The 19,547-nt window shown below is 39.6% G+C and overlaps 1 protein-coding gene across 4 annotated transcripts in view; it reads left to right on the top strand.

Annotated features, from left to right (window-relative positions):
• Positions 1-19,547, top strand: part of LOC113163487 (partitioning defective 3 homolog) — a 306,697-nt gene that overhangs the window by 151,061 nt on the left and 136,089 nt on the right. For all 4 annotated transcript variants that reach the window (XM_026362165.1, XM_026362164.1, XM_026362163.1 and 1 more), the window contains 5 exons: positions 874-999; positions 3,939-4,166; positions 7,805-7,992; positions 10,796-10,935; positions 11,161-11,289. In XM_026362165.1, the coding sequence (XP_026217950.1) occupies positions 874-999; positions 3,939-4,166; positions 7,805-7,992; positions 10,796-10,935; positions 11,161-11,289 (811 nt within the window). The remainder of the gene's footprint in view (positions 1-873; positions 1,000-3,938; positions 4,167-7,804; positions 7,993-10,795; positions 10,936-11,160; positions 11,290-19,547) is intronic.

Here is a 19,547-nt window from a genome sequence, read left to right as displayed (position 1 = left end):
TTTATGTGTCCAGTGAAAAGAGAGTTATGAAAGGCTTCCAGCTTATGTCATTGTCATTATTTTTACATTTTCAAAACTTTTTCTGTCAAGGACATTAAACATTTGCATTCAATCTACCTGCTTCCTTAGGCGTTAGGAGCCTTAAAGACGGAGGGAGTTTGTAGTTGTACTCTGAGTGCACACATTTGATGTTTTTGCATGTAGTTATCCTGAGGGCCTAACTTAAGCCTCAAGGAGCTCACTAGTGTTTTTATTTAGTGGATGGGGATAGGGGTGTGGGATTGCTGAGATGGCATTGCTGTGGAGCTTTTTGTATGTATTTATTACAGACATGCCAATCTCATCATAAGCTCCAGTGTAGGCAACTGCACCTTTTTAAGCTTAAAGTAATGTTAGTAATTCAGTGCTTCTGCAGGCTTGATGAACATGAACATGAACTTGGTCTTTATCAAATGTTTTGAAAGTTAGGTATGTTTGGTATGTTTTACAATAGCACTAAACTTACTCTACAGACTTACTTCCTCTCTTCAAAATCTAGAGAATATTGCAATCATAAGACTCTGCACTGATGAAATAACAGACAATAGACAAATGATTGCAGCACTTGATAGCATTCTTGATTTACTAGTCATAAATCTTTAGGTCATGAAGTAAAAGTATTAACTGATAATGTTACAACAGATTTGTTCTGGATAAAATAATTAAATTTATATTTTGAATAATACATATTATTTTACTGCAAAAATGCAGGGGACAAAGCTGGCATCTTGCTAATGCTTCTTAGTGTATGGCTATGTGATTGTTAAGTGTTGTGATTGATATGGCATGTGACCTAATTGTTTTATCTGTAACCTGTTGTGTAATCATTCACAGGACTCAGGGCTTGTTAGTGAAACGTCTGGAGCCTGGAGGAAAAGCTGAACAACAACATCTCTTCCAGGAGAATGACTGCATAGTCAAGATAAATCAGGGAGACATTCGCAACCTACGCTTTGAACAGTAAGCTCCAGAGCTAGCTTAATATTGATGATCTGTGTGAAAAAGAAAATAGTCCAAACACACTGCTTATTTATAAGTTTTATTATTTTAACATGTATTCACCCGATTGCTTAAATCTTTTTTCTAATATTATATTAATCCCCTTGGGGAAATTCTTGTGGACAGACACCTCAACATGTGACCCGCAATTGTGGGGAAAACACCAGCCCTGGGGGTTGTATATAACTGCCTGACTAACTTATCCATTGTCGCCCATCAATAGTTAGTAGTACAAGTCAATGGCATGTCAGGACAAAATGATAAGATAAGTTCTGAAGTTTTGAGTTTTCCCACAATCACAGTGATTTCAATAATTGTCAAATGGAAGTTTTGAACCACCAGGACTCTTCCTAGAGAGTCAGTCTAAACAGATAGTCTAACAGAGTTTCAGAAGTCCTCAACAGAAATGGAAGAACATGACAGAAAGGACAATTATCTCACTAACTCTCCATGTTTTCATAGACAAGTGGTTAGATGGAAACTACAGCTTGTTTGGGTATAAAACATAAAAGTTTTCACTTTTTTTATTGTGGGTTATTGTGTGTAAATTCAAATTAAATATGCATTGTGATAAAATGTGTTAAAAGTTAAAATGTTTAAATGCTGTCTGAATTGACTGTACACATTTTCAAAATAACTCAACATCTAGCAAAAACAATAACCAGTCTAAAAGTAAATTCAGACACAGAAACTAAAACTAAAAAAAAAAATCAAAGTAACAACATAATTAAGCATCTGTCATTAGCTTGTCAGCATTAATGTGGGGCGACTAATGTTTGTTACTTACTATGTCTGTTCTGTGTAACTCATCATTATCTGCTGTGTAGTCAGTAATAGTACAATATTGTATCTGTGATAAGTGGAGCACAAACTGTAGGCAGAGGCCCACACAGCGGCATATAAAACAGAAATACGAATGACTAGCCTTCCTATAACTGGACTCAGCGACACCACGGCGACAACCATCACAGTCCATCATTGTTTAAACCTCTGCTTTAAAACCGCCTACAGTCCTTTCTCGATTCATTTCTTTTGATTCACTTCTCTCCTTAACTTCCTAAAGTGCAATAAAGAAAAAATCCTGGGAATTTTCCATTTTCCGTTTGACCAAAGCTATCCTTCTCTTTTACACTCTCATTAGCCTGAATGTGAACACTCTCACACATACTGTACACATGCAGAGGCTCTGACACACTTATTGAGTTACACTTATCTATAACGTCTTATCTACAACTGTGTGTCTGGGTTTTTGTGTGCCAGGTTGAGAAATAGATTGCTTTACTCCCTTATCATTCACCACAGGAAGGAACCCAGATTCCTACTAATGTAGGCCCACCCTACAGGCATTCTAGGCTGGTCATCAGCCTAGAATGAGTCTAAACATTTTTTCTTAACAACAAAATGTGTGTTTTTCTTAAAGCACGGAATACCTGACGTTTGATAGTCGGCTGTGAATCAGGAGATAAAGCTATCACCCACCAAACATTCAGATGGTGGTTTGATTCCCAACTGTCATGTCACTGTCGTGTCTGGCCCCCTCTCTCTGCATCATTACTTCCTTTCCCCATCCTCTTGATTGTGTGCCACAAAGAGCATCAATTTAAAATGATAATCTAATCTCTTTGAATTGTTTTGCATGGGTAAATATTTTCAGACACTTAATCTAACTGAATGTAATGATGCATTGATAGAGTAATTTATTATTCAATCAGGTTTGCGTGGAGGCTGATTACTAAAGTGATGGCACTGTATGTGCATGTGGGAATATTTGCCTAAAAAACACACTCACTCACTCACTCACTCACTCCTGAGTGTATGCAGTGTGAGTAATTTTTGTAAACTATCATAAGAATAAACATTGGAGAAACCAAATCCCACAGCGACTTGGTAGGGCAAGCACGTCACGCCTCAAGACAACGTTCAAATGAAGTGTTGTCTGTTGTTATGGAAGCAACTTTGAGGCTGTCATTTGCATCAAATCAGCATGGTATTACGGTAGCAGTACTGTGGGTCTGTACCAACAGGAGTTGGTATTGTTGGGCTCCAGACATACACTGCGCCTCCGTCCCTGTTGTGCTGCTTCATGGCTTGCTCCTAGCAACCCTATCTATATGCTAAGTGCCATTGGCTAAACAATTCTCTTGTCTGGGAGTGATGTTGAGCTCTTGTCTTGGCTTATTTGCCCCCAAAATCTACATAAGACTTAGTGTGTGTTTTGTTTATTTTGTATATAAGAAATGAAGCATGTCTCTATGTACTTTGGAACCTCATCATCTGGAAAGCTTTCCTGATGCATGATTCATCATCTCTGTTCTGATTGGTATAGCAGTCACTGTGTTTGTGTTGATGTGTTTGGGGATAAATGCACATGAGCTGACTCAACATAGACAAACTTAGATACTAGTATGTTTCCCTAGCATAATGTGGACTGTATAATATTAATAATAATGACATACTGTATTTATCCCCTTGGGAAAATTGTTGTTTGGACAGCTGCAGTAAATGATGGCACTAATGTGGGGTGTCGGTGTTTTGTGCAAGGACATATAGCCAGGAGGAACCAGGAATCAAACCAGTAACCCTGGGGTTTATAGACTGCCATCCCCAATATATATCATTTAATCACTGATTCACCAGCTTATCTGTTTTCTTTGTCCTAAAGCTGGTAATTATAGATAATGCATTTTCTGTCCTCTGCTGTTATACTGTGAGTAGCCCCGTGATTAGCCATGCATTAACCTCAACTCTTGCTATCATCTCTGAACGTACATTATTGTCTCTGTTATCCTTCTTTATCTGCAAAGCTATCATAGTACATTATTGTACTAGTATCTCTTATCATGTTAAAGGTAATTTATTAAGTCACTGTGACCTTCACACTCTCACTGTATCACCTACAGGGCCCAGAACATTTTCAGGCAGGCGATGCGTTCCAAGGTGATCCTCTTCCATGTGGTCCCATCATCAATGAAGAAGCAGTACGAGTTTCTGTCAGCCCAGAGTGAACTCAGTCCACCACAGTCCAATAGGGTACGCTTTAGCCAAGACTTCCAGCAGCTCGGAGACAGGGCCAGTTTGGTGGGGGCACCAGCATCCAGGTCTGGGCCACTACCTGGATCAAACCACAAGTGAGTTGAACCTTTTTTGTATTTTGTTTTTTGTTCAAGAGTTACCCTTTATTTTTGGTGCCTTCAGCACAGCATTTGTTGTTGACAAGCATTATGCTTCTGGTAGTCCTACCTACTCAGTCTAAACAGATAGAGAAATACTTGACATATGGTTCACGCACTCTGGACAAGACATTCCTGCCGAGATTTATTTTTCTGTAATCACCTCTAAGTTCTTAAAGTAAGAGGAAATTTTGAGGCATCTCTTGAGCACATTCCTTGCTTAATAGACCTAATTAATACCTGGAATGCCTTTCGTTTTTTAACAATAGTATCCACAGTTTTGTAATGCATGTCAATTCAGTTTTAATTACACAATCATTGACTTTTTTCTTAATGTATCCACAGTAAATTGATTGCCATTTAAAAGCTTAATAAAGACAACAGTTTATTAATATTTTCTACTTCAGACATCAGACAATGATTTTATGTTTTAGTTATGCAGCAGCCCACCAGAATCAGCTGAAACAACACCTGCATACAGTTTGCCACTTTACATGCAGACAGGCTAACTTGAACATTGTATGCTCCCACAGCCATTATTATTGTTGTTTCAGTCAAAATGCTACAGTCAGATTCCTTGATTAGAGCTACATTACTTTGCATTTGATATCAATATATTTCTAAATTCTGATAGAGCAACTATGGTCAGAAGAAGAAAAGAAGAAAAAAGACATGGCCTTCATGGGGTGGCTGTGGCTTAATAGGTAGAGTAGTTGTTTGCCAATCACAGGATTGGTGGTAGGATTCCCGGCTGCCATGTCACATGCCAAAGTGTCCTTGGGCAAGATAATGAACCCCAAGTTGCCCCCGGTGAGTCAGGTCAGCTGCATAGCAGCTCTGCCATTGGTGTGTGCTTGTGTGGGTGAATGGGTGAACGAGACGCGCTTTGAGTACCAGCTAGGTAGAAAAGCGCTATATAAGTGAAAACCATTTACTTTGTTTTATACTGAACTTTTACTGTACTGTACTGAGGTAGCACAGGAGGTAGCACAGTTGTCTACCAATCATGGGATCGTTGGTTCGATTCCCAGCTGCTTCTGTCACATGTCGGTGTTCTTGGGCAAGATATTGAACCCCAAGTTGCCCCTAGTGAGTCAGGTCAGGTCTGCCATTGGTGTGTGAATAGGTAAATGAGAAGCAGTGTGAAAGTGCTCTAAGTACCAGTAAGGTAGAAATGAAAATAATATGTAAGGAAAGCAGTGTTTGCATTAGTAAATCCCCCTCCTTTAGGTCAGTATTTAGAGGAGCACCTTTTGCTGCAATCACATTTCTCAATTAGGCTTTCACATCTGGACACTGGAATTTTATGCTATTCTTCTTTGCAAAACTGCTCGAGCTCTGTCGGGTAGCATTGGGATTGGGTGTGAACAGCCCTTTCCAGCTCATCCACAAATTCTCTATTGGATTGAGGTCTGGGCTTTGACTGGGCCACTCCAGAACATTCATCTTGTTGTCGCTAAGCCATTTCTGTGTAGCTTTCGCTTTATGCTCCAGGTCATTGTCTTGCTAGAATACAAAACTTCTCACAAGCCGCAGTTGTCTTGCTGACTGAATAAGATTGTCCTCCAGGATTGTCCTATATTTTGCCGTATTCATCTACCTTCTCTACCTTAACAAGCCTTCCAGGGCCAGCTGCAGAGAAGCATCCGCACAGCATGATGCTGCCACCACCGTGTTTCACAGTGGGGATGGTGTGTTTGTGGTGATGTGTGGTGTTTGGTGTGCGCCAAACATAGCGCCTTCTCTGATGGCCAAAAAGCACCATTTTGGTCTCATCAGACTAAAGAACCCTCTTCCACTTTACCATGGAGTCTTTCACATGCCTATTGGGGAACATAGGTCATGATTTAACATGAGTTTTCTTCAACAGCGGCTTTCTCCTTGCCACTCCTGTAAGGCTGTGACTGGTACATACAACAGTTGTTGTATGTACAGTCCCTCCTATCTCAGTTGCTGAAGCTTGTAACTCCCTCAGAGTAGTCATCTGTGTCACAGAATTCCGGGGGAAGTTCAGTGCCTTGGAGATTTTTTTGTATCTATTCCCTGATCTTTGCTTTTCAATGACCTGTTCTCTGAGTTGCTAGAAGTGTTCTTTGACTGTAATGGTAGCCAGGAATACTGATTAACCAGTGAGTGGACCTTTCAGACACAAGTGCCTTTATACTGCAATCACATGAGACACCTTCACTGCACTCAGGTGATCCCCATTTCACTAATTGTAGGACTACTAGCACGAAATATCTGGACCTCTGTTGGATTAGGTCAGTCATTTTAAAGGGGGTGAATATTAATGCAAAAACTGATTTCACCTTACATATTTATATTTAATTGACATTATTTGTAGAAACCTGTTTTCACTTTGGCATTGATTTTTTGTCAAAGTCGCCAACTTTTATTGACTATGATTGATTTATAATGTCAATAAAAGGATGAAACATCCAAGGGGGTTGAATAAGTTGTAGGCAGACCGTTTATCATTTATCAGGCTGAGGGACTTGTGGTGCTGGAACAGACCCTGAGTGAAGATGAGAGAAAAACAACCAACTATTTAACAAACTTGAGCTTGAAAGCACACAGATGACCTAGTTTGTTCTCTCAATTTAGTAATTTATCTGCAGTGTTTTTTCTTTTCTTCCCCAGCACAGTCTGGGCTCAAGCTCAGAATTTTACATTTACACTTACATTTAGTCATTTATCAGACGCTTTTATCCAAAGCGACTTACAAGTGAGGAACAAGGCAAGCAAACAAAACCTAAGTCAAGGAGAAACAACATCAAAGCAAAGTGCTATCAAAGAAGTGTTTCTGTTTCATGAGATGCAAGTGCAAGAGAGCAGAAAAGTTTATTTTTTTAAGTGCAAGGGAAGATGCAGAAGAGTTCTTTTAATAATTGCTGACAAACTGAGGTCACTGAGCGTGCAGAGTTTGGAGCTCATTCCACCATCATGGGATCACTGAGCTGAAGAGTTTTCCTTGGCGTCTATTGTGTGGTGCTGGTACCACCAGTGTCATTCACAGGCCGAGTGGACGGGAGGGTTTGTAGACCTGAATGATTGAGTTGAGGTAAGATGGAGCTGTGGAGTTGACCACTCTGTAGGCAAGAGACAGAGCTTTGAACTTGATCCTTGCAGCCACAGGAAGCCAATGCAAAGATCTGAAGTGCATTGGTCGTCAATGATGACCCCCAGGTTTCTGGCCGTCTTAGCGGGGACAATCACAGCAGATCCAATGTTACTGCTGATATGGTGTTGAGTTGAAGGTCTGGCAGAGAAGAATAGAACTTCAGTCTTTTTTTGGCCATGTTTAAGATACAATAAGTAAGATAATCACTAAAAGCATAGTATGTCCCTTAAAAGCATGTTGCAATTGCAATACCTTTAACACAACTGTAGAAAGCTAAATATCAAAAATATTTTTTTTGTTTAATTAGTTTTCTTTGATGATGATGCATAGTAGTGTCATTTGTGAAATGTTTACCTGCATCTGGTTAATTAATAATATCAAAATAAGCTGCAGCTTTCCATTTCACCATAATAGCTTGCTACCGGTTAACAAGGTGTTTTTAAATCAAACCTTGATGTTTGTGTTTCTCTTCTAGCCAACAGGACCCCCTGGCAAGAAGCACGCAAGAGCCGAGTCGACAGTATGCAACATTACCTCACACCTTGGTCACCAGGACTTCATCAGCCCCCACCCCATCCCTGCAGCGCAGAGTAAGCACAAACCCATCAGCCAGCTCCTACATAAAGAACAAAGGGCGCAGATTCAACATTCAGTTGAAGAAAGGTAAGAACCACAGGTCAGATGGATGTAACAATTTCACAGTAAAAAATAGATTTCGAGAGACTAAAGGCAAACTCAAATATTCGGTGGACACTACTGATACTGGTTGGGAGGTTACTGCCAAGCTCCATCTCATTTTATCCTTTCACTATCTTTAAACACAAACATGAGCAGCTGGTTGCGCATTGGACCAGTATTCTTCTTTTTTTCTTACCCTTTTTGTTGGATGGAGCAGATGTTTAGTTGAAACCTGACACTGAGGTCTTTGTAGTGTGCTTTAGGGAATAGTGCTGCAAGTGAGGGCAGCAATGCGGGCTAAATGCAATGGCCTCTGGGGAGGTGCAGTCACAAGCTGCTCTAATATACTTGGCAAAGGTCTCTGAACACTGCCAGCAGAATTTCTACGCCAGCAGAATTTCTACACAACGTGGGAGTGCACTACAAGTTATATTTATTTATTTATGTGTGTATGAAGTTCTTCTATTTTTGTCTGCACACACGATTCTCCTTGTAGTGAATCTAGGCTGGAGAGATGGGTGGTAAAGCTCCAATATGTGATACCAGTAGTTTATTTTCACTAGCGACATTGCCAATTCAACACCACTTGTAATTCTTTAAAAGCATGCTATGTGACAGACATGGTTTCTGAGCTTGCTCATGATTAAAATGGGACTTACCAAAGTGGTGCCTTACTCATACAAGCTTTTTGTAATCTCTCAATGGAGACAAATCATTGTTCAAATGTTGAATTGAAACTCAATACTAACATGTAAGTGTCAGTGGAAATGTGGCTTTGAAACTTGAACTTTGAACCGCTCTTCAGCAGTTTCTGTTGTTTAGTCATTGTAATGTTTGTGATTCAGTGTAAATGGCTCTGAGTTCTGAGTAACAGGAGCAGGTCTTGCATGGCAAATTAACAAGAGTGCCTTAATCCAATAGTGCAGTCGAAAAGAACATACACAGCCCATTAAGTCATTCTAATGTGATTCAGCCTCTCCTCATGTTTGCTGTTTAATTGGCTTATTGGATCCAGGATTCCAACTAATCCAGAAAGGGATACAATTACCTTTATATTTGTCTTGAATTGCCTGATTGTAGACAGTTAATAATGGGATCTTACTGGGCTGGAGCTTGATTTTGTTCATTAGTCGGTGTGCAGACCAAAGGAGGAGAAAGGAACTGGCATGAGAGGAAGACCACTGTGGAAAGGGGAACAAAGACCTTGATGTAGAGGATTGAAAGCAGCAACACTGGTCCATATGGACATCGCTGCTCAAAAAGTAATGATCAACAAAACTTCATTTAGTAACCTGTTTGTTTGGTTAGAAATTAAGTTTGCATGGTTTTCTTGCCCCTATTGTATAGTTTTTCACTGTAGTAGCTGCACATGTGCCATGGCAGCAAATATGACCTTGACTTAAAAGTTTGGCCCTGCACATTAAACTTTCAACAGAACACTGGCAGCTACTTCTGCTTCATGTCACACGGATGGACAGATCAGCACATCATTATTCTCAACAGCTAAACTTTCCCACTATGTTTCTCATCTTTTCTGCAAGTTTGTTTGTGTGCAGAAGCCATGCGACAGGCATCTGTGTTTTCTTTCTCTTTCTTGTTCATCAACACCATCACTGTCAGCGAGACGAGACACAGTTCGACAGACTGCTAGAAAGACATACCGAGGAAAAGTAGGTCATGATGAAGCATCAGAGGTGCTGACAGCTCTGTGAAATGAGCAGCTACTTTGACATGAATGCTAATCAGGGTTGTTGTCATCAGAAAGGCCTCATGTGGAACCACATAACGTTCCCACTTGACTAGGAATGTAGACAGTTAAGTTATGTATGATAGAATCTGTATCTCTGAACGCAGGGCTTAATGACTCATCTAATAGCACTGTTTAGCAATATTTTTCAATTTTTAAGTAATATTTTTTAAAGAATAACCAAACAAACACAGTTTATTTGGGTTGCCTCTTTCCTTAGCTGACATTTGAAACCATTTCTTGCCTTTAGTTGACAAATTCAGGCCAGTTCAGCATAAAAGGTCAACCCTGATATCCTCTTATTTATCCATTATTGCATTTGTCTACTTGCTCCAGAGCAACAATTCATATTCATTTGATGAACCCTAAAGGGCAGTTTTAAAAACCTAAAGACATCAGCAAGAACCAACTTTTAATGAGCATAAAAAAAAGATCACAGTTTTCTATCATATGCAAATGTCAAACTGTCAGTATATGGTGAAAGATTGCCTTGATCCTGATACAGCTTCCTGCCTTGCCATTGTACTACAGAGTTTGAAGGGCTTTTGGTTCCAATATTTGGTACATGGTACACAGATTATATGACCAATAAATCAGGATAGAATTAAGCATGTTGGTAGTAACTATAGGAAATACAGAACATGAAAACATAATTTGATTCCTGCACATGTTACTCGTGTCTGTTAGTAACAGGACTTTATGAAATGAAAGCAAGAATACTAATGTCATGTTGTGTACCTAGAGAAACACTCGTGCTGACATTTATGACATTTGGCACATATGGCACATTTACAGTACTTTCTCTGCTTTACAAACTTGTAAATCAGAATCATCACTGTATGTTTGTATCATTTTTGCTGCAGTGGGGTACACGGTAATTCCACACTGGCATCTTTTAACTTTAATGTCCAGTTTGAGAACACAAACATTGATAAGATTTTACATTTGACCTGTGACCTTACTGTGGTGAAAAGGAAGACAACAAAAATATAGCAGTAAAATATCACATTTAATTTCTTTTGCTTGTTTTTTGATTCCTAGGACCAGAGGGTCTCGGGTTCAGCATCACATCCAGAGACGTCCCCATTGGCGACAGTGCTCCCATTTATGTCAAAAACATTCTTCCTCGAGGGGCTGCCATTCAAGATGGCCAACTCAAAGCAGGAGACCGACTGCTGGAGGTGGTACCGCACTTTATATTTAACCACTATACAGTATACTGTTCAACAAGTGTGTTCTAGGAGTTTGTGTGCTCTGACTTAACATCTGATTTTAGTTTAGCCACTGAAGAGTGTGTGAATCTGTGAATTTTTTTTGGCCTGTATGTACAGTATATGCTTATGTGAGTGCTTTTGACTGTGCATGCATGGTTGTATGTATGTGTGTGTGGACACACATGTATGCAGGTTAGTGGAGTGAACCTAAATGGCAAGACTCAGGAAGAGGTGGTGAGCCTGCTACGAACCACACCCATGGGTGGGACTGTGAACCTGTTGGTGATTCGCCAGGAAGACTCCCTGCTCCCCCGAGAAGTGGTCAGTTTCTAATCACCAGTTCACTACACAATGCAATGTTTTCACTGTGCTGCTGCTGTGTGAAATAGAAATATCTCTATAATCGTAATATACTGTGGCACATTGGAATTTATTTGTTTAACAGGTGGTGAACTTGACAGTAAAGAAGAACTGCACTTATTATCAGGCCCCACAGTTTTTATAGCTCTGCAACCACTGCTAACAACTGCAAATTTGCTCAGTCTGTGGATCCGATAAATGACTCTCATGCCCCTGTTCTTGGTGATTCACTAAATGGTCCGTGGCAACAACGACTCAATCATTTCCTTTTCCAGAACGATAATCAGATAACCAGTGTATTTATAAGGACCAGAAGAAAACGCTTTTCCTCTTGAATGTTAGCAGAAGAAAGAATTATGTTCCTCCTATTTAAAAGGCTAAAGAGGGGAACAGAATGAGGAAAGCACTACATGAAAGGTGAACATAACTTTATTAGAACTGTACCAGATACAGAACCATTTTTAGTAATGTGGTGCTTTAAGCCAGTTCTAAGTTGCTTCTAAATTGTGGCTTGGCACACATTGTGGAAACAGAACCAACAGGTTAGAGTGACAGTGATCTGCTCCAGCTGCCATTCTGTAAGTGTATTAGTGTTTTTTTCTTTAAAAAGATCACAGATGCTCCCATGAAGGATGTCTTCAAGAATATAACTATTATAAATCAGCAACACTTTGAATTATAAGTGATAGAATGTGATTTCAAATGTCATAGTGAGAGGGAACTGAATTGAAAGGTTTTTAAATCCAGTTTTAGATCCACCTGTAATCTGCAAGTGTAAGCATAGACAGCTTTCAAGAAATCAACTGTTACAATGAACTGCCTGCTGCCTAACACATATTATGTAATCACCCATATGAGGATGGGTTCCCTGTTGAGTCTGGTTCCTCTCAAGGTTTCTTCCTGTTGCCTTCTCAGGGAGTTTTTCCTTGCCACCGTCGCCCTCGGCTTGCTCATCAGGGACAATCTGATTTCATGATTCATACACATTCACTGTTCATGTACTTTTCTTTGGTTGTGTAAAGCTGCTTTGTGACAATGTCAACTGTAAAAAGAACTCTACAAATCAAATTGAATTGAAATGGAAAGTTTATGTACAACCAGCTAACTGCTGGATGTGTACAAACTATACTTAAACTATATATATACTATCATTTCATCATCACACACACACTCACTTGCACATGTTTACTGCACATGCTCACATGTAAACATAGCAAAGCACATGGACATATCATAAATGTTCACCAGCCAGAAGTCCCACTGTTTTGGATACTGACTCCCACACACTAACCGGTATACACAAACACAGGCACCTTCAAATAATGTGTATGAGCAGACAGATTTTTACAGTAGCTTTGGACAAACACTCATTGATATGGCAACACACACACACACACACACACACACATGCAATTCCACTCAGACCCAGAGTCTACATACAGGGTGACTTTGGCTGTCGCACAACAGATGGTGAGGCTACTGCCCTCGTCCTGCCTGCGTTCAGTGGCTCTGACAGCAGGCTTGGGTGTCAGTGCACCTTGCCAGACCAAAGGCAACTGATGTCAGCCTCACTCCTACACATGATACTCAGCATGGCAACTGGTTTGTTAACCCTGCCACAGGAGCTGTTCAAGCTGTAAATAATCGTGCAAATTGCCACATATTCCTTTTTGTTTTAGTCCCAGATTTAAGAACCTTATGCAGTCTTACAACATATATTGCTATGACCGCAAATAATACCACTGGCTGCTTTCCAGATCAAATTTGCAACCTTCATGTTACTTAGATGCTCTTTAACTGCTGCAGTGAAATAAGGCTGTGAAGAGTGTTAAAAAATGCATGGCTGCCTGTGGCCTGTCGACTCAAGAGTGTGAAGTGTGAAAGTTTGATGGCTGCCCTCCGAGCTCCTCAGGCATGACATGATTAGAAAGACACAGAAACAAAGTCTAATAATCTCTTTCTCTCTGAGTTTTTTGTTTTCTCTCTATCTCTTGACCAACTTCTACATGCTTAGAGAAACAGTTAATATTTCAACACTTTCTACAGCAGATCACCATGATGCCCTCCATTAAAGCTTCCTTTTTCTTACACACTCTCCCAGCATTGCTTTCACAAATCTCAATAATCCATGCAAGTATGTTCATAAAAATCAGATAAGGAGGCCAGGGTTCTGCTGGTAACAGTTATTGCAAATAAACCATGGTGAAAAAGCATGGTTGGTAATTGGCTCATTTGTCACACACACTGGTTGTGTGAAGTGCGTGTGTGTATATATATATATATATATACTATGCACTTTAATGCCAGGACACACATACTGTTAGCATTTGATATGTAGGTCTGCCTAACTGCTTATCCATGAGTGGATAAGTGTTTACGATCTGTCATTCATGTATTTCCGTTAATGATGATGTGAAGATATTTTAAATTACACATTTACATGTTACATGCCAGAGACGGGTATCACACACTTATACACACACACAAACACACAGAAGCTTCAGTGTATCGATGAAAGTAGAAAGGAGCAGTGGACAGATGACAACTCAAGTTTAATGTCAGCACCAAAAATTCCTCCATGTCACTTTTTGAGTAGATTTTGTATTGGTCATGTTTAAATTGTTTCTGTAAATACCACAGTTGGGATGTATTTTGATATGATTTCATTAGTGATAGTAGCCTTCGATAAACATGCACACACTAGCAAGGGAAAAGGTTAGAAGGGAACAGGGCAGAGTGAGGCATTGCCTCTGCGATTCCCCTTGTCTTTGTCTGTGTTATTACCTCTTTCTTTCTAAGGATGTGAGTAGACACTGTCAGATAGATACACTTTGTTGTATCAGAGAAGTAGTTGGGCTGTAAGCTTTGCCAAAGTCTGCGCAATAAGCTGACCTTTCTGATATCTGTTTCAACCCACATCATCCATAATAACAACATCTAATGTATATGTAGTGGACAGAATTGTGCTTTTTTTTCATTTGTTGTACATATTTGGATATACAGCATAGATCTTTTGCCACTTTGATGCTATAAGGCATGTTCATTATAAGAGCTTCTCTAATAGTAGAGGCATGCTGACATACTGTACAGTAGATACACAGTTGGGTAAAGGCTTACTTAAATTCCTGAATGCAGGTACTACGGTATGTGTTGGTTGGTAGCTTGTGCAGTGCTGATGTTTCACTTAAATAATTACAGCAGCAACAGCATTATGCATGGCCTCTGGGTAGTGATCCTCTTTGAAGGTGAATATACTGTATGTGGAGAAAGGGTTGTGTGTTAAATGCACGACAGCAAAAGACAGAGGCCAGAATAAAAGAATAAGAATTATTCTTCTCTTCTCATAGATCATAAAGACTCAGAGAGAAGCTGACGTGTACACCAAATCTTACACACGTTAGGCAGACCTACATATCAACTACTACTTACAATAGTAGTTTTTTTTATTTTCATCAGTATAAATTCCAGCTTGAGTTGTGGGCTTAGAAAAACAGAGGTGGCAAGAAAGTAATGATAAGATACTATGGCAGCAATCCTTGTGTCACGTGGTTAGACCTCAGTTAGGTGACAATGACTGCAGCAAGACTTGTCACTAAAAGTTTCTAAAATATTGAAATAACTCCACATGTATTTGCACACATATACACCCACATAATAATAAAACACGCACATTTAAAACACCCACGCATGTGTGCTGCACATTTCCTACACATAGCCAGTGGATGTTATTTATTGTAGACATTTATCTCCCAGCATGCAGCTCTGTTTGTGCTTCCAGCTGCAAGCAAAGCTGTGCCTTCAGTCCACATTGCACCACATTTTGGCATGGAGAGTGTATTTCTAGGTTTTTTTCCTCTATTGACAAAGCATACTGCCATGCTGTGCAACAAGCAGTGGCAATGGTGAAAAATAATATGATAAACTTCTTCAGCCTGTATGCAGCCTGGTTTCTCAATGGGTAGAGCTGGGATGCACGACTTTCCTGGACGTTCCTGATTCAAACCTTTGTCATTATCACCTTGTCTCTGTCATCTTGAGCAAGACACTCAATGCTAGCTCCCTGGGCACTGTATGTGCCTGCCCACTGCTCCCCCCAAAGGAAAGGGTTAAATTAAGAGGACAAACTTCATGGAACATGTACATGTGACATTTGACTAATAAAGGCTTCCTCTGTCTCCTCCTTAAGATGTCTATCCACACTCTGCTGCCAGTTTACCTGCCACATCCACACATCCAGCAGAAAAAGCAAAACCTTGTTATTACACAATGACTCTGGAGAACTAACAAATTTGACACCATCTGTTAAAGCCCAGTAAAGTGTCAAGTAAAGTAGCTTGTAAACTACTGCGTCAGCATGAATTTTACACACACACACACACACACACACACACTTAGTCATACCTTAAACATATTTAAAGTAAAATCCCAAGTAATAACCGCTCAATGTAAAACCTGACAGGAATAATGGGCTTGATTAGTCCCATATGCTGGTCTACCATAATGACATTGCCCATGCTCCCTCCTCATTACACGACCATACAGACATTGTCTTCCGATAGTACTGTGGACTGTAAAGAGCAAATGGGTTTGTGAAGCTCAGTTGTAACACTGCCGACCACATAAGAGCAATTAAACAGTACATTAAAATCCCCTCTTTATGATCATATCACACTTGTCACTGATTCATTAGTAGCTATATCTGCCAAGCAATGAGAATCTTAATTGTGCAATTAATTCCAGCCTCTGATTGATGTGACAGCCAAATTTATGGCTCATGCGAATGCTAGGGATGCAGAGAGAAATGCATGACAGTATTGCTCACAATTTCAGCAGACTAATGGCCTGTTTCACAAGTGCCAACCCTGGTGGCCTGGTTTAAAATCCTCCCTGTCTTATCTTTACCACTGGGCTGTAATTAAGGGATTCAGAACTACTCATTTTTAATATTGTTTTAGGTGAAACAATTCCATTTATGTAAGTCCCTAAAATGATTGCACATACACACCAAACAAGCCCTGCATTGTTTTACTTTTCCAACTCGAAGTAATCATTGTTAGCATTGTGTTCCTTAGCCCAATTATTCACAGCAGATGATATCTCTTTTACTTTTTCTTAATTATTCCTCTGACAGTGTTAAGGTAGTGTTTTTTGTAGTGGCAGCAGTCCAGTGAGGTCACCATTCCACCATTCCCGATTTGCTGATATCAAAGTTGGATGACAAAAACAGACTATGAGAAAGGACAGAGGCCACAATTTATTGATTTTCCTGCTGCTTAAATCCATTTACTGAGATGGCAGAGGAAGACATTAATTGATACAAGGCAAACAGAACGCAATTCATTCATTCATGAAATCAACTTTTCCACTGACATTAACAGTGGAATATGGACAAACTGAGTCGAAGCTGTAATACTAATGCATCTTTATAGAAACATTGATCAGAATGCTTCAGTATTTTAAAATCAGCTCTATCAATAGAGTTGATCTAGGATCAGAAAGTAAATGAAAAAGGTTTGATCTATGTAGGAGATGAGATCATGCGGCCTACATCTTCTTTCACTCCTTTCAATTGTTAACACAAAGTTAAATCTTAGGCCCTTCCACTGCTTTAACAGCACAGATAAACTTCTCTGCCAAATGACTAAATGTTAATGGAAATTTCCAGCTCTGCCAAAAAAAAGACATGTTTAGTATAAATCAAATTAGGTGTTGCTGAGAGTAATACTATTTCACCTCACTGTACGGATGATATCATGGATTGCAGCTTTTTGCTAATGAAGTGCTTTGAACAGACTCTTTATTGTGGGTCTTTTCATGAATTTATTTATAGGAGTTTACTGAAACAGATATCTTAGAACTTGGCAAACAACGTGAGATGAGTCTTTTCATTAACTTTTATAAGGTAAAAACAGCTGTTAAAGTGTAACTGCTTGTAATCAGCAAATTGCTCTGCTATAACAGATGTTTAGAAAAAGCTGACCAATGCTTGGTAAATTTGTTCAGAAAATACATTTAGAACTCAGGTGAAGTCAAATTACATGAATTGCTGTAGGTCTGTGCAAGGAGTAGTGTTGAGTTGTAGAGTTGTGTCTGCCAACCTGCAATCAGTGAGAGCGCTTATGACTTCACAGAGCTCTTCAGAACAGTTTGGCAGCAGCGGAAGCATCTTAGAAGCCTCTTTCACTTCCACTTAATGCCTAAAAATGTCTTTGAAATGAGAGGGCATGGTGATCTTGTAGGTAAGGGCTCCAGTGTGTTACCATGGCACCTAAAATCCCTTCCCCTTATCTCAAAAAAGCATTATCTTTTGATGTTACTTTATCCAAATTATCCACTGAAAGCTTCATAACACTCAGACTTTGCTCTTTTTGCTCGTACTTATATTTAGCAGAAAAACATTCACGTTGCAATCTTTCCCTGTACTTGTCTCTTCTTTGCTCTCTTTTCTTATGTTTACTCGCTGACACCTTATTATTTGTGTCAAGAATGATGAGTTTTTCCTGCATTATTAATTTGGTAACTATAGAAAGGTTTGCTGATAAAAGTGCAGAGTTCACAAAGCTATTGCTGCCCAATGTGGTCAAAGTCAATTCCAGCCCGGTTTACATTTTCTAAGTGTGTCTTGTCGACACCACCTGTTTTCGTTTAGCACTTTTCAGCAGCTGTTCCTATAATTATGTTAGCTGTCACTGCAGAGAATGAGAGGGTGCACGGCAGCATTGTGCTACACCAATGAACAAGGTAGTTAAAGGACACTTATGGCAACACACATACTCTTCCGAAGGGGATTTTGCTTCTGTTTCCAGAACACATAAAGGGCTCAAGTGTGTATGTGCAGTTGGACATAGCAAAGTTCTTTTTATAATCATTACCTTGAAATACGACGCATCTGCTTCACGATGGGCGTCTATGCTTTGATGCACGTCACAAAAGCCTTTGCAAACATTCACAGTTGCCAAGCACACTTAGAAGTAATTGTTTCCTGAATTGCCTACAGAAAGATCTAGTAGCCAGTCAACCCTGTACATGAATCTCACAGTGAGATCCACTCAGTGCTTTCATTGATAACCAGTATTTGCCATTAAGTAGATAGAAACAGACTTATGAGCTAAATGAACTTTCTCATTAGAAAATCCCTAAAAATAAGAGTCTCAGTTTGTCAGCACTAAATCAAAACCAGCTTTTTCCTCACTGGATTGCTCTGTAAAAAATGTAGTGTTAGTTCACAAACACTTAAAGCCTGTCAGTGCCTGCTGTGTGTTTCATACCCTTCTGTGTTGTTTAAGAGCTCATCTCTCAATCCCCCACTGAACCTGAAAATGCCTGGATTTTTCTTTATTTTTCTCAGGCTTAGAGGTATTTAATATTCAGCTCCTTTGTCAGAAAATGTTGCAAAGAGAAACACAGCCAAAAGAAATTTGTACTACAATACTTATCACATGTGCACCATTTTGGCAATTACATCCATGGCTGATTTCTTTTAGCCCTTTAAATTTATTTTCAATGACCTTTTTGTCACCAAATTGGGCCAAGTGTGGAGAGAAGTTTTCAGCAGTGTTAATTGTTTTAGGCAGTGATGTGCGGCGAACTCAGAGTCATGTGTGAATTGATGTTATTGTGATTCATTTTTATTTCTCTGTATTTTCTCCTGTCTCTCTTACTCTGGCTGTTTCTGTTGCTCTGTTTTTTGACATAACCTCCACTGTTAGCCAGATGTGTGATCTACTATGAGGCAGATTAGGGATAATTCATCCAAAATTAACAACAGAATACATGTATTGCCATGGTTGTTGTTTGTTCTGACTTTAGCACACATTTACTTAAATGTGCTTGATCATATTCATGTGCTTGATTTTAATTTGACTAAGTAAAAACTTGGTGTAGCCCAGCTAGGGAATGCAGCCACTGTGTTCAGAATCAGCAAATCTCAGAGAGACTCATCATTCTGAGCTGAAAATATGATGAGGAGCCTCCCAGAAACGTCATTGTTAAATGGGCAAGGCCAAGTCAAAGTCATGTACAGTGTATAGTTTGTCCTTGGCTTTAGCACCTTGCAGGAGTAGAGGTGTTGAGTAGAGGTGTTGCCCTACCTGGTACAATACTTTGATTAGCGAAAGCAAGTTGAACCCAATGTCATTTGCATAAAAACTTTTTTTTAAGGTGATTTTTCACGTGTTCCTGCACTCAGTGTTTTTTCAGCGGTTGAATCCAGCATTAGG

Source organism: Anabas testudineus, chromosome 2 (assembly GCF_900324465.2).
Source record: "Anabas testudineus chromosome 2, fAnaTes1.2, whole genome shotgun sequence".
Lineage (NCBI taxonomy): Eukaryota > Metazoa > Chordata > Actinopteri > Anabantiformes > Anabantidae > Anabas > Anabas testudineus.
This window is presented reverse-complemented; position numbering and strand designations above follow the sequence as displayed.